The sequence below is a fragment of the Mustela nigripes genome, chromosome X, assembly GCF_022355385.1.
Source record: "Mustela nigripes isolate SB6536 chromosome X, MUSNIG.SB6536, whole genome shotgun sequence".
NCBI lineage: Eukaryota > Metazoa > Chordata > Mammalia > Carnivora > Mustelidae > Mustela > Mustela nigripes.
In genome coordinates this window covers 30,648,995-30,662,622 of record NC_081575.1, presented here as the reverse complement: position 1 = coordinate 30,662,622, position 13,628 = coordinate 30,648,995, and the positions used below count along the sequence as shown (strand labels likewise).

General features: G+C 45.7%; 1 protein-coding gene across 1 annotated transcript in view; it reads left to right on the top strand.

The window, feature by feature from the left end:
- The window catches only part of IL13RA1 (interleukin 13 receptor subunit alpha 1), a 55,429-nt gene that overhangs the window by 12,552 nt on the left and 29,249 nt on the right, over positions 1-13,628 (top strand). Inside the window, exons 3-5 of the mRNA XM_059384894.1 lie at positions 1,135-1,273; positions 3,518-3,638; positions 13,336-13,523. Of these exons, the coding sequence (XP_059240877.1) occupies positions 1,135-1,273; positions 3,518-3,638; positions 13,336-13,523 (448 nt within the window). The remainder of the gene's footprint in view (positions 1-1,134; positions 1,274-3,517; positions 3,639-13,335; positions 13,524-13,628) is intronic.

Here is a 13,628-nt window from a genome sequence, read left to right as displayed (position 1 = left end):
AGAGTCAGAAGGGTCAAACGGTACAGAAAGATGTTTAATGAAAACTCTCTCTTTAGTCCCTCAGGCCCTCCTTTCCTTTCTGTCGTCACAGGTGACCAGGATTACTGGTTTCTTTTTTTTTTTTTTTTTTTAATTTTTCTAACCCTTTTCTTTTCTTTTTCTTTTTTTTTTTCTTTTTTTTTTTTTAAAGATTTTACTTATTTATTTGACAGACAGAGATCATAAGTAGACAGAGAGGCAGGCAGAGAGAGAGGAAGGGAAGCAGGCTCCCTGCTGAGCAGAGAGCCTGATGTGGGGCTCGATTCCAGGACCCTGGGATCATGACCTGAGCCGAAGGCAGAGGCTTTAACCCACTGAGCCACCCAGGTACCCCAGGATTACTGGATTCTTAAAGAGTTTGTATCTTGATATTGATAATATACTGCATCTAGTTAGGAAGTGAATTTTTTAAAAAATATTTATTTATTCATTTTTAGAGAGAGGGAGCGTAGGGAGGATGGGCAAAGAGAGAGGGAGAGAGAAACCCAAGCAGGCTCTGTGCTGAGCGCAGAGCCCAATTCCAGGCTCGATCTCATGACCCTAAGATCACTACCTGAGCCGAAACCAAGAGCTGGACACTTAACTGACTGCGCCACCCAGGCACCCCTAGGAATTGAGTTTTGATAATCTTATTGTGTTACCTTTAACATTTTAGACAGTTGATGTGTGAGCATGGTAGGTTTATAGGCAAATGTCATGAGGTTTATACATTTAAACTGTGGGAATTTGTCTTTTCTCTCTCCTGGGGTTTCTCAATGGTGGTACCACTGACATTTGGTGCAAGATGATTCTTTGCTGTGGGGGGAGGCAAAGCTGTCCTGGGCACCGAGCCATGTTCAGCAGCATCCTTGGCCTCTATGTACTATAGGCCAATGGCAGTGCCTTCCTAAGTTGTGACAGCCCAGCATGTTCCCCAGGATGGGGGGAGCGGAGAGAGCAAAATCACCGTGGGTTGATAGTCACTGACCATTGCCATCTGATAACCTTCCTTTTTTTCTTTTTTAAAACACATTTGAACATGCTGATGTTTTATTACCTACCTGTATTGCTGTATGTTTGCTAGAGCAATGCCTTTTTACAATTTCCTAACCTTAGAAAATTGCTCCTGAAACCCATCGTTCCAAAGAAGTACCCCTGAACGAGAGGATTTGTCTGCAAGTGGGGTCCCAGTGCAGCACCAGTGAAAGTGACAATCCTAGCATTTTGGTGGAGAAGTGCACCCCGCCCCCGGAAGGTAACAACCAAAAGCACTGTTTGTTGGTACTTTGGGGGATAAAGGCAAATTATCCATGTGTTTATGTTCAGTGTTTGTTAATTCATTCAGTTTTCAAATATTTGCTGGGTCTGATTAGTTCTAGGCACGTGTATATTAGGTGATAAATACAAGGACGTCCCTGCCTTCGAGGTGCTCAGGGCTTGAATAACTGTGCCTCAGAGTTCTATAGCATGTAATAATTTGGCATGTAATATACACACATATACACCCTCCCCTAAGTTGAGCCTCAGAAGCTTATCTTGTGAAGTGAACAAGGCATGGATTATCACCCTGATCCATTTCATGAGGAAGAAGGGAACCAAGTAGGTTGCTCTAGGCTTTCAGATTACAGGTCCAGTGCCTTAAAGAAACCCAAAGTATTATCTTCCTCATTTGATAGAAAGATTAGCTTGATATGCAAGATATAGTTGGGGAAAGATGTTATAAAAGGAAAATGGGCTTTCTGGCCTAGCTCCAGTTCAGGACAAGGCCTAGGGAAAGCTTTCACATGGTCAGGTTAGTCATTTCATTGCCCCCCTCCTTCCCGCCTGACACCTAGTTCCTTCTAGCACTTGGGCTGCTTGCCGGGAAGAGCTTATCCTGGTGAAGGGCAGGACTCCTGGAGCCCAGATGTCCAAGAGTCTCAGCTCTGCCAGTGAACAGCTGCGTGACCTTTAGCAGATGACTTAGCCCTTACCCACTTCACTTTCCTCATCTATAAAATGGGGTTGATGATAGTTCCTGCCTCCCGGGACTGTTGAAAGGATTACGGAAGTCAGTATGTGTGAGGTGCTTAGAATAGCACCCGGCAAAGAGTAAATGCTGGGTACATCTCATCTATGAATTCCAGTTCACTCCGTGTTTGGAGGGGTCCCATCTCCCAATTCCAAACCTCAGCACTATGTGGCCTGTTCTCCAGGCCCTTCCCCCTACCTGCGTTGCACAGATCAAAAGTATATGAAGTCTTGTTTGTAAAATTATAGAATTCAGTGTTGCCATGAGGCTGGGAGCCTGGTTTAAAACAACTTACCTCCCCTACTCTCATTTCTTTAGAAATTTAATAAATAATCTGAAAAGCCTAACTTGTAGTACAACAGTAAAATGGTTGAGGATGTCTCTGGACAATACCCCTTCCTGAATCCCAACATGATGCCTTAACTCAGAAGGCGTTATAACAGTAGAGACTTCAGATGATAACGATTATCCAGCTCCCAAAGGCCTACCACACAGTCAGCGGCTACCAGGAGTTATATTAATGCTCACTTCCCCTCAGATTGCTTCAGGAGGAATGTTTTGTCTTTAAAACAAGCTGTGTTAGTATCGGTCAAAAGACAGGAAGGTAAATTCTAACTCAGTAGACTTGTTTTTTTTTTTTTTTTTTTACTTTTTTATTTTTTATAAACATATATTTTTGTCCCCAGGGGTAGACTTGTTTTCTTTAAAGACAAGTAGAGATATGGGTTGCTTGTGTTTCCACATTCATTTAGGAATGCCGTACTTGTTTCCTGCCATGGAAATAGGATTTGACCTTGAAACGCTCTTTCCAGTTAGGAATACAAAGTTAGGGTCCCTCAATGATAGAAAAGATATTTTCTTGGGATCTGGAGATGAGAAAGAAAATTATAACAAGTTAGGTTTGGGTTTTCTCCATCCTGGGTGCTTTTTTTTTTAAGATTTTTACTTATTTATTTATTTCAAAAGATATTTATTTATTTATTTATTTATTTATTTATTTATTTGACAGAGATCACAAGTAGGCAGAGAGGCAGGCAGAGAGAGAGAGAGAGGAGGAGGAAGCAGGATCCCTGCTGAGCAGAGAGCCAGATGTAGGGCCCAGTCTCCAGACCCTGGGATCATGACCTGAGCCGAAGGCAGAGGCTTAACCCACTGAGCCACCCAGGCACCCCTTTATTTATTTATCTGATAGAGAGAGAGATCACAAGTAGGTAGAGAGAGGGAGAAATAGGCTCCCCGCTGAGCAGAGAGCCCAATGCAGGGCTCGATCCCAGGACCCTGAGATCATGACCAGAGCTGAAGGCAGAGGCTTAACCCACTGAGCCACCCAGGCCCCCCCATTCTGGGTGCCTTCTGGGTAAAATAGAGTGAGAGATCAGGCTTTGGCTTTCTAGAAAAGCATTCTCACCATCCCTCGTGCCCCAGAGGGTTTGGTGGGTTGGTCTGACAGGGCAAGAAGCATCCTAAATCCTCGGCTGGGTCTTCTAGGTGATCCGGAGTCCGCTGTGACTGAGCTACAATGTGTCTGGCATAACCTGAGCTGCATGAAGTGTACTTGGCTCCCTGGGAGGAATGCAAGTCCCGACACCAACTATACCCTCTACTACTGGTGAGTGTGTGCTGAAGACGTGCGGGGGAGGGACGGGTCATGATGGTTTGGGGCATGCTGCGATCCAACCTACTTAAAAACCGAAACCAAGAAAAGAACAGCCTGGTTTGGGGGGCTTTATTGTTTTTTGTTTCTGTTTTTAAGATTTTCTTTACTCGTTTTGAGATTGAGAGCACAAACACATGGGGGCGGGGGCAGGGAGGGGCGGCAGAGAGAGAGACAATCTCCAGCAGACTCCCCGCTGAGCATGGAACCCAACTCGGGGCTGGATCTTACCACCCCGAGATCATGACCTGAGCTGAAGCCAAGAGTCAGACGCTTAACCAAACTGAGCCACCCAGATGCCCCTATTTATCATTATTTTTAATTGAGGTATAAATTGACATACAATGTATGTTAGTTTCAGGTATGCGACATAGTGATTCAACAATTCTTTCCATTACTCAGGGCTCAGTACAGTTGTCACCTGTCACCATACCACGTTATTACAATATTACTGACTATATTGCCTATGCTGTGCTTTTCATCTCCCTGACTTATTTATTTTATACCTGGAAGTTTGTGCCTTTTAATGCCCTTTGTCTGTTTCACCCGCCCTCCACCCACCTCCCCTCTGGCAACCACGTGTTTGTTCTCTGTATTTAAGAGTGTGTTTGCTTTTTAGATTCCACATAGAAGTGAAATCCTGTGGTATTTGTCTTTCTCTGCCTTAATTCACTTAGCACAATACCCTCTAGGTCCATCCATGGTGTTGCAATTGGCAAGAGCTCATTTTTTTATGGCCAAGTGGTATTCCATTGTGTATAGATACCGCATCTTCTTTTTACAAACCCAAGAAGATGGGCAGTTTGCTTCAGTGAAACGTGCATCTGCTTTTGGTGTCTACCTTCTAAAAATATATTTTAAAAAAAGTGAAAGTGTAGATCCACAGGATTTTGCAAAAAATGTACTGGGAGATCCCAGAGTACCCTTCATGCAGGTTCTTCCAGAGGTAACATGGCCTATAACTAGAAGGCGATATCAAAACCAGAAAGTTGCTGTGTTTCCAGTCCACCCACCTTACTCAGATTTCACCAGTGTCACATGCATTCGTGTGTGTGTATGATATGTGTATGTGTGTGTGTAGTTCCACGTAATTTTATCACATGTGTAAATATAGGATAGTTCCCTTACCACAAGGATCCCCTGAATTGCTATTTTATGCCCATACCCTCCTCCCTTCGGCACCCCCCTCCACCTTCCCCTCCCCCAAGTCTCTAACCTCTGGCAATTACTAATCTGTTCTCCATCTCTATATTTTTGTCATTTCAAGAATGTTACTAGAGTAGACATAGCATATAACTGTTTGAGGCTGACTTTTTTTTTAAACTGTATGTAATACCCTTGGGGTCCCTCCAAGTTGTTGAATCGGTAGTTCATCTCTTCTTTTTTTTTTTATTCCATGGTATGGGTGTGCCAGTTTGTTTAAACATTTATTCATTGAGGTATATCCTGGTTGTTTCTAATTGTTTGCAGCTATGAATAAATCTGCTGTAAATACTCATGTGCAGGTTTTAAGTGAGCATAACTTTTCATATCTCTGGAAGAAATGCCCGAGAGTACAATTGCTGGGCCACATGGTAATTGCATATTTTGTGTTATAGAAAACTGCCAAACAATTTTCTAGAGTGACTGTGCCATTTTTTTTTTTTAAGATTTTATTTATTTATTTGACAGAGAGAGATCACAAGTAGGCCGAGAGGCAGGCAGAGAGAGAGAGAGAAGGGGAAGCAGACTCCCTGCTGAGCAGAGAGCCCGATGTGGGACTCTATCCCAGGACCCTGAGATCATGACCTGAGCTGAAGGCAGCGGCTTAACCCACTGAGCCACCCAGGCGCCCACTGTGCCATTTTATATTCCCACCAGCAATGTATGAGCGATTGGTATCTACCTTTAAAAAAGGAAAATGGTATCATCGCACCTGAAATGAATATAACATTGTATGTCAACTCTACATTAATAAAAAAAAAAATTAAGGAACTGACAAGAAAACAACTATTTAAAAAAAAGTAGGTTAGCTCCCCACATAATAACATATCTGAAATCAGTGTGCACATCCACAAATTTTGTTAAATTTCTAAATTAATCTTCAAGCATTTCCTTTCATTTCAAGCCTGGAGTTAATAGCCACAGAGCAAGGAAGGAAGGACCAGGTTAATCAGTTCAATTCAGTGAGATTTTATTTGGCACACATTGCGGGTAAAGCACTGAATAGGCAGCAGAGCTAAGAGACATGGTTCTTTGCTCATACAGTTTCAAACATAGAGGGGGAGAGACCACACCCAACAGTTATCTGTATAAAAATAACAGTGTATGATGGCAAGCAGAAGCACAAACTCTCTTTAGAAGCTAGGTGGAGCTTGGGGGTGTGGTGGTGGTGGCAGGACACAGCTGGGAGGCTTGGATGAAGGGGGTGGACTGCACACATGGGTTCCCTGAGCTCAGGCGCTGGGAAGAACGCTGAGGAAGGGGCATGTGATACCAGGCTGCGGAAGCGGGAGAGCTTGCATCGGCAGTGCACTCTCCACATGGTCTTGACCCTCCTTCTGCCCTTCCTTCAGACTACCTCTGAGAGAGTGGGGTGCAGAGGGCCATGTGCCGGACTTCCGAAACTAGAGGATAAACATGGCCTTGGCTCCTGGAATGTCCATTTTGCCCGATGACGTGATGAGCCGTATTTTGGGTGTCTCAAAGCACTCTGTGGATCCCAGAGTCTCAGGACCGACTGGCCAGGGCCCTGCAGGCTTCGCACCCACTCTCCTCCCCTGCTTCACGGGGCGCTCCCTACCAAGTCCGCCTGGGAGGCCCGCCAGCACGGAGACTGTGTGTGGTTCCATCTCCAGGGCTGTTTTTTCCCCCAAGATAAACAATTCTCATTTGAGGTTTTATAGTTTCACTTGTCCACTTGTGGTAATTGTTTTTCTTTTCATTAAAGTCCTGCAGTGGCTCCCCAGTGGCTTTGGGATAAGGTCCAAACTCCTCAGCACTACGGACAAAAGCCCTTTCTGACCTGGCTCCTTCCTCCCCGTCCGGCCCCCCAGCACCCCCCTCCTCCTGCTAGGTTCCTCCACCCTCCGTCATCCTACCGTCCAGCCCGCGCCCAGCGCCTTTCAGTTCCTTAAACAGGCCCTACAGATGCTTCAGTGGAACGGTGGCAGCATGCCACGTCCCCTCGCAGCGCGGGCCTCGTCCTGTCGCCTGCATGCCTCTGCTTTGTCCGCATCTCAGCTCAGACATCACTTCCCTCCCAGAATGCCTGCCTTTATTTCTCAAATCTTGATGCATGCTGGACCATCATGTCCCACGTACCTTGCACGTTCCTGTGTCATAGTACACAGCACGTTGCGTCGTCACTTCCTGTTCCCTCAGCGGTGGCCCTCCCCGGGCTGCCATCTCCCTTGAGAGCAGAGGCTGTGTCTTGTTACCCTTGGTGCCTGACACATGACAGGGGCTCCAGAAGTAACGTTGAAATGCGCTGTAGGATCCAGAGCTTAGAGAACATTAGGGATTAGCATGAGGACTTAGTAGGGGTTAGCAGCTCAGGAGCGTTATGGTCCAGGAGTAGAAAGACAGAAGGACCGAGTCAGTTGGACTCCCCTGAAGAATTGCTAGTGAAGGGGCCAGAGAACTAAGCCTTAAAAGGAGTAGCCTGGCTCTGATGAGGTCGGGGAGAGCTGTCAGTACAGGCTCTTACGATTTTTTAGAAGTTGGGAGCATAATGCTGTCAGCTCCTCTTGCTTTCCCTGGATTGTTGTTGGTAAAATCACAGGGAAAAACCTTTAGAGTCTGTGTCTGCACAAGGAGCAGGGGAAGGAAGGAAAAGCAGGGAAACTGTCCCTCAGTACATGGCCGCCCGTTCAGGAGTCGGGGTGGTGCTGGAGGTGAGCACTGGCCCTGTCCTTGGAGTTCGTCTGTGCCAAAGACAGGGAGGTGCCTTGAGGCACGCACTAGCACAAAACAAGTCTTAGTGCCAATTGCGAAACCTGCCTCCTCTGGGTGAGTAAATTATTAAAGAATTGGACCCACCAATTGGAACAAGAATTCTTTTTCCTCTGGGTTGAAATAGCCCTCTTCCTCTGGGCCGATGCAGCCTCTTGCCAAAGCTGAGAGCAGATGAGGCTCGGGCTGGCTGTCAGCCCTCAGATGATGCCTCTGTGTGGGTATGACTGGCAGCCGTGGGAGGTGGCTCACGAAGCCATCGCAAGAGAGTGGTTCACTGGTGCCCCAGGGGGTGGGTGTCAGGGACACCACTGCTTGTCCTGCGTGTTCCCAGCATCGGTCATCAGCGTGGACTCTTTCTGTAGCATATACGACCTGTGCTGTCCAACACGGAAGCCATGAATCCCGTTTGACGACTCATATATGAATTCAAATTAATTAAACTTAAGTCAAATGCAGACTTCGATTGCACGGTCTTACTAGTCCCCTTCACGCATGGCTAGTGGCTCTTGCCTTGGACAGCACAGATAGCAAACGGTCTGTAATCCCAGAAAATCTCCTCGGATGGTGCTAGTTACAGATTCTATAGTCTTCTGCCCTCAGCACCCTGCAGCTTCTTCTGTTAACAGATTATTCGTTAAATGGGTGTAGTGATATTAGTGCTGTCTCTTAAGGTTGTTGTAAGGGCCGTTATTGGGTGAACAGTGGTTGGAGCTATGCCAGCTGCTAACACATACAGAGTAAGCAATCAGTGCATGAGAGCTATGGTTTTTTTTTTTTTTTTTAATTCATCCCCACTAGCTTGCAGATGCCGCCGGTACGCATTGGTGGCTTCTTCCCCCACTTGGAAGAATTAGCAGCTTGTCCTTACCTCCTCTACCCCTGACTCCCCTAGAGAGATCCTTTCCAATCAAAACACAAAAGAAAGGCAGGTGCTTGGCTCATTCATTATCAAGCACTGGGAACTGGTTTAGGTTTAGGTACCAGTTTAAATCATGTCAAACGAACTGCCAGAGACTGTGTCCCACTTAGAAACTGGAGTCACTTTGAAGTCCCAGGGCAATGACTTGTGGTTCTACAGGGCTAGTATGACATTGAAAGGAGCCTGACCTTAATAGCTCCAGACTAGGGGCACCTGGGCACCTGGATGGCTCAGTCGTTAAGCCTCTGCTTTCAGCTCCGGTCACGATCCCAGGGTCCTGGGATGGAGCCCCGAAGCCATCTCTGCTCACCTGGGAGTCTGCTTTTCCCTCTCCCCCTTTGCCTCTCTCCCCAGCTTGTGATCTCTCTCAGCATAAATAAAATCTTAAAAAAAAAAAAGTAGCTACAGGGCATCTGGGTGGCTCAGTTGATTAAGCGACTGCCTTCGGCTCAGGTCATGATCCTGGAGTCCTGAGATCAAGTCCTGCATCAGGCTCCCTGCCTGGTAGGCAGTCTGCTTCTCCCTCTCACCCTCCCCCTTCTCATGCTCGCTCTCGCTCTCTCCCGCTCTCTCATTCTCTCTTAAATAAATAAATAAAATCTTTAAAAAAAAACAGAGCTACAGGCTAGCTCTGCCAATGAATTTTAGGGAAATTCTTACCACATTAATCATCTTCAGAGATGGGGAAATTGTCTTTAAATCTGGCCATTTCCTCCTTTTGTCTATAGTGTGATTCTGTGGAGGATTTCAGTGTCTGAATCTTCACAGGAAGCACCTGAATGCCTTCTGGCTCAGGTTTGTTACCTCATATTTTGCAAGAAGTGCCCAAAAGTTGTCTTTTCAAAACCCAATATTGCCTCTTTTGTTATTTTGTCCATATTACAACAAAAAAAATTTTTTTTTTAATTTCTTATCTGGGATCCATGAAAGTATATGAAACACCCAAGGTACCAAAGTGAAAAAGGAATCTTACACATTGCACATTAGAGAAGTCCCTTTCACTGGTTGAAAAAAATTAATGTTCTGCTTAGTTATTTTTTTTAAGTTATGTAACAAAAGTGTCATAAATTTCTTCAATTTCTGTTTCTGGGTTTGGGTGGAGAACATTCCAGGCCTGTCTGATCTAAAAACTAGCCATGGCACTAACTTAGTTTCTAAGACTGTATTCATTCATGAACCACAGGGGCCTACAACTTGGCAAAAAACTCGATGTACCATCTCTTAAGGGACAAGAGCATTTTCTGTATTTTTAAAAAGATTTTATTTATTTATTTGAGAGATAGAGCACAAGCAGGGGGAGCAGCAGGCAGAGGGACAAGCAGGCTCACTGCTCTAATGCGGGGCTCAATCCTAGGACCCTGGGGTCATGACCTGAGCCGAAGGCAGAGGCTTTAACCCACTGAGCTACCCAGGCGCCCCAGGGGTTTGTTTTTGAAGACTTTATTTTTGTAGACAAGTTTTTAGGTTTACAACAAAACAGAGGGGAAGGTACAGAGATTTCGCATATACCCTCTACCCCTGCAGTTCCTGGCCTCCTCCATTATCCGCACCCCGCCCCCAGGGTGGTATATTTGTCACAACTAATGGGCCTGCCTTGATACATCCTAGCCACTCACAGTCCTTACTTTACCTTCATGCTCCGTCTTGGTGTCGCCTATCCTGTGGGTTTGGACAAACGTATAATGACACGTGTCCGTCCTTATAACCTCATACAGAGTATTTTCATTGCCCTAAAGCTCCTCTGTCCTCTGCCTGGTCACCTTTCCCTCTGCAAGCCCTGCCGCCGCTGATGCTTCCTGATGTCCCAGGGTGCTGCCTCTCCCAGAGGGCGCTGTGGTCCCGCCCTCCGGAGGCAGCCTTTGCGCATTGGCTTCTTTCACTTTGTAATACGCGTTTACATTTCCTCTGTGTCTCTTCCTGGCTTGAGACCTCTTTTTTTTTAAGCTGAATAATATCCCTGTGTCTGGGGGCATCCCTGTTCATGTGTCTGCCTACTGAAGGACGTCTTAGTTGCTTCCGATCTTGGCAGTTACGAATAAAGCCGCTGTGAACAGTTGTGCACCATGTTTCACGTGGACAGGAGTTTTCAACTCCTTTAGGTAAATACCAGTCGTATGATAAGAGCATGTTTAGTCTTGTGAGAAACTACCAGACTCTGCCCCGAAGGGGCTGTAGCATTTTGCATTCCCACCAGCAGCAAAGGAGCACTCCTGTCGCTCGCTCCCTGTCCTCCCTGGGTTTGGTGGTTGCAGTGCTCTGGACTTTGGCCATTCTAGTAGGTGTACAGTGGCATCTTGTTGTTTTTAATTTGCATTTTCCTGAAGACATATGTGGAACATCTTTTCAGACGCTTCTTTGCGATCTATCTTCTTCGGTGAGGTGCCTGTTTTCTTACTGCTTTAAGGATTCTTCGTGTATTTTGTGTAGCAATCCTTTATCAGACATGTCTTTCGCAAATATTTCCTCTGAGTCTGTGGCCTGCTCTCTTATTCTCTTACTACTGATTTTTGCAGGCGCCGAAGTTTTTAATTTGAACAAAGTCCAGCTCATTATTTCTTTTCTAGATCAAGTCTTCCGTGTATCTAAAAAGCTTGTCGCCACGCTGCAGCTCATCTAGGTCTTTCCCTAAGTCACATCCTAAGAGTTTTATAGTTTTGTACTTTCCATTAAGGTTTGTGACCCATTGTGAGTTTGGTTTCGTGAATGGAGTCAGGACTGTGTCTAGATTCATCGTTTTGCATCTAGACACCTGTCTGTTGTTCCGGCGCCATTTGTTGAAGAGACTGTCTTTGCCCCCTGGGCAGAGATCAGCTGACTCTGTTTATGCGAGTACCCGCTGTGCAGAAGAGATTCACTGTCAAAATGCTGGCACCTAGGCCCTGGCAGAACCTGCTGAGTAGGGTTCTCAGGAGAGGGCTTGAGGAGTCTGCATTCTACAGACTGGAGGTAACAAGTGACAGATGACTGGAGGTAACAAGTCAAGGGTTTGCGACTCATCCCTGTTAGTTTAAAGTTTAAAGTTGCCTTCCTTTTCTGTAGAATCTTGGCACACCTCCCATTACGGCTGAAGTAGGGCTGGACTCTGGCTTCTGCTGGCTACTATGAGACAGAAGCCGTTGAGACCCTAGCCAGAGAAGTATCATGAGTCCCTTCTGTCGGCCTGCCGTGCACTGGGTGCCGACGCTCCTTGGGGAGAAGGGTGCGTAGAGGTTTGGGATGGGAAAGCAGATCCCAGCAGTGCTGCGGATAGAAAGCAGTTAAAGCCACGTGGTGGAGTAAGACACATAGAAAACCACTGTGTTCTGGAACATTGATCTGGCAGGGGTTAGAGGAGAGATAGGTTGATAACGAAGGTCAGCGAGGTCCTTCCAGAGAGGATGTGAAGGCTGAAGTGGTGAGGGCACACACCTGGTAAGGGTTCCAGGAATGTCTTGGGAGAGAATCCAAGAAGCGTTGTGAAGGAAGGAAATAACAGAATGCAGCGAGAGAATACAGGGAAAGGAAGGGGGAAAGGGTAATTTCAAAGGACGTAATCAAGGAGTCCAGAGAAAATGCGCTCGGACTGATGGGAATGGGGAAGGTCAGAAGATAGGCAGTTTGGCTAGGAAGAGAGGGCATAAGGACATTGACTTTGAGGCCAGAGTGGAGCACTCAAATGAAGCCGTTAGAAATCTGGGACTAGCACCAAGGAATCCCCAGTGTGGAAATTCTAGTCGAGGGACAGACATGATAAACTGGGGGAGAATGGATGAGGGAGTAAGCAGCAGCGAGGAATCTGCAGAGGGCGGAGGACCGAATGTGAACCCTTGAAAAGGGAAAAGGAAGAGAAGCCACGAAAACAAGGCAGGCAGGCAGAAGGGCCAGAGGAGAACCATGGAATTCAGCAGATGAGGCCTTTTCAAGAAGCCTAAAACTTCTCATGCTGGCCTCTTAAGATCTCTTATACAGAAGATGAAAAGGAGTCAGGGCTCCTGGAATTTTCATAGCTATTGAAAGTACCAGTGTTGGGGCGCCTGGGTGGCTCAGTTGGTTAAGCGACTGCCTTCAGTTCAGGTCATGATCCTGGAGTCCCAGGATCGACTCCCGCATTGGGCTCCCAGCTCCACGGGGAGTCTGCTTCTCCCTCTGACCTTCTCCTCGCTCATGCTCTCTCTCACTGTCTCTCTCTCTCAAATAAATAAATATAATAAATAAATAAATAAAATATATATTTAAAAAAATTAAGTACCAGTGTTGGGGTACGTGGCTGGCTCAGTTGGTTAAGTGTCTGCCTTTGGCTCAGGTCATGATCTCCAGGTCCTGGGATCGAATCCCACGTTAGAGTAGGGAGCCTGCTTCTCTGTCTGCCTGCTGCTCCCCCTACTTGTGCTCTCTCTGTCTCTTCCTCTGACAAAGCACCTCTGACAAATGAACAAAATCTTGAAAAAAAAGAAAAAAGAAAAAAAAATGAATGAACAAACAAATGAACAAGTGTTTGGCGTGTGGCTTGGGTGACTCTTGATCTCAGGGTCTTGAGTTCGAGTCCCACATTGGGTGTAGAGATTACTTTAAAAAAAAAAAAAAGAAAGAAGAAGAAGAAAGTACCAGTGTTCATCATAAAGGAGCATTCATTTCTTGCTAGAGTATGAAATGGAGCCACGTTATAAAAGAGGGTTTTAAGAAGAGCTATCTTTCTATATTGCAAATGTTGCCTTTCACAGTCCTCTTCAGCTGTTTAAAGGAAAAAAAATGTCTGCCTTTGTTTTCTGAACACCTTGTTAAAAATAATCCAGAAGGTTGTCTCATTATATCTTGCAGGCACAGCAGCCTGGGAAAAATTCTTCAGTGTGAAGACATCTATAGGGAAGGTCAACACATTGGTTGTTCCTTTGCTCTGACTAATTTGAAGGATTCCAATTTTGAGCAACACAGTGTCCAAATAGTGGTTAAGGATAATGCAGGAAAAATTAGACCATCCTTCAATATAGTGCCTTTAACTTCTCATGGTAAGTTTTAGAAACTCTGTACAACAGTGTGAGTAAAAGTGTTATATCTTTTGAACAGTCAGTATAGAGAATAAAAAAGGAATGATTTTGGTTTTAAGATTTTCC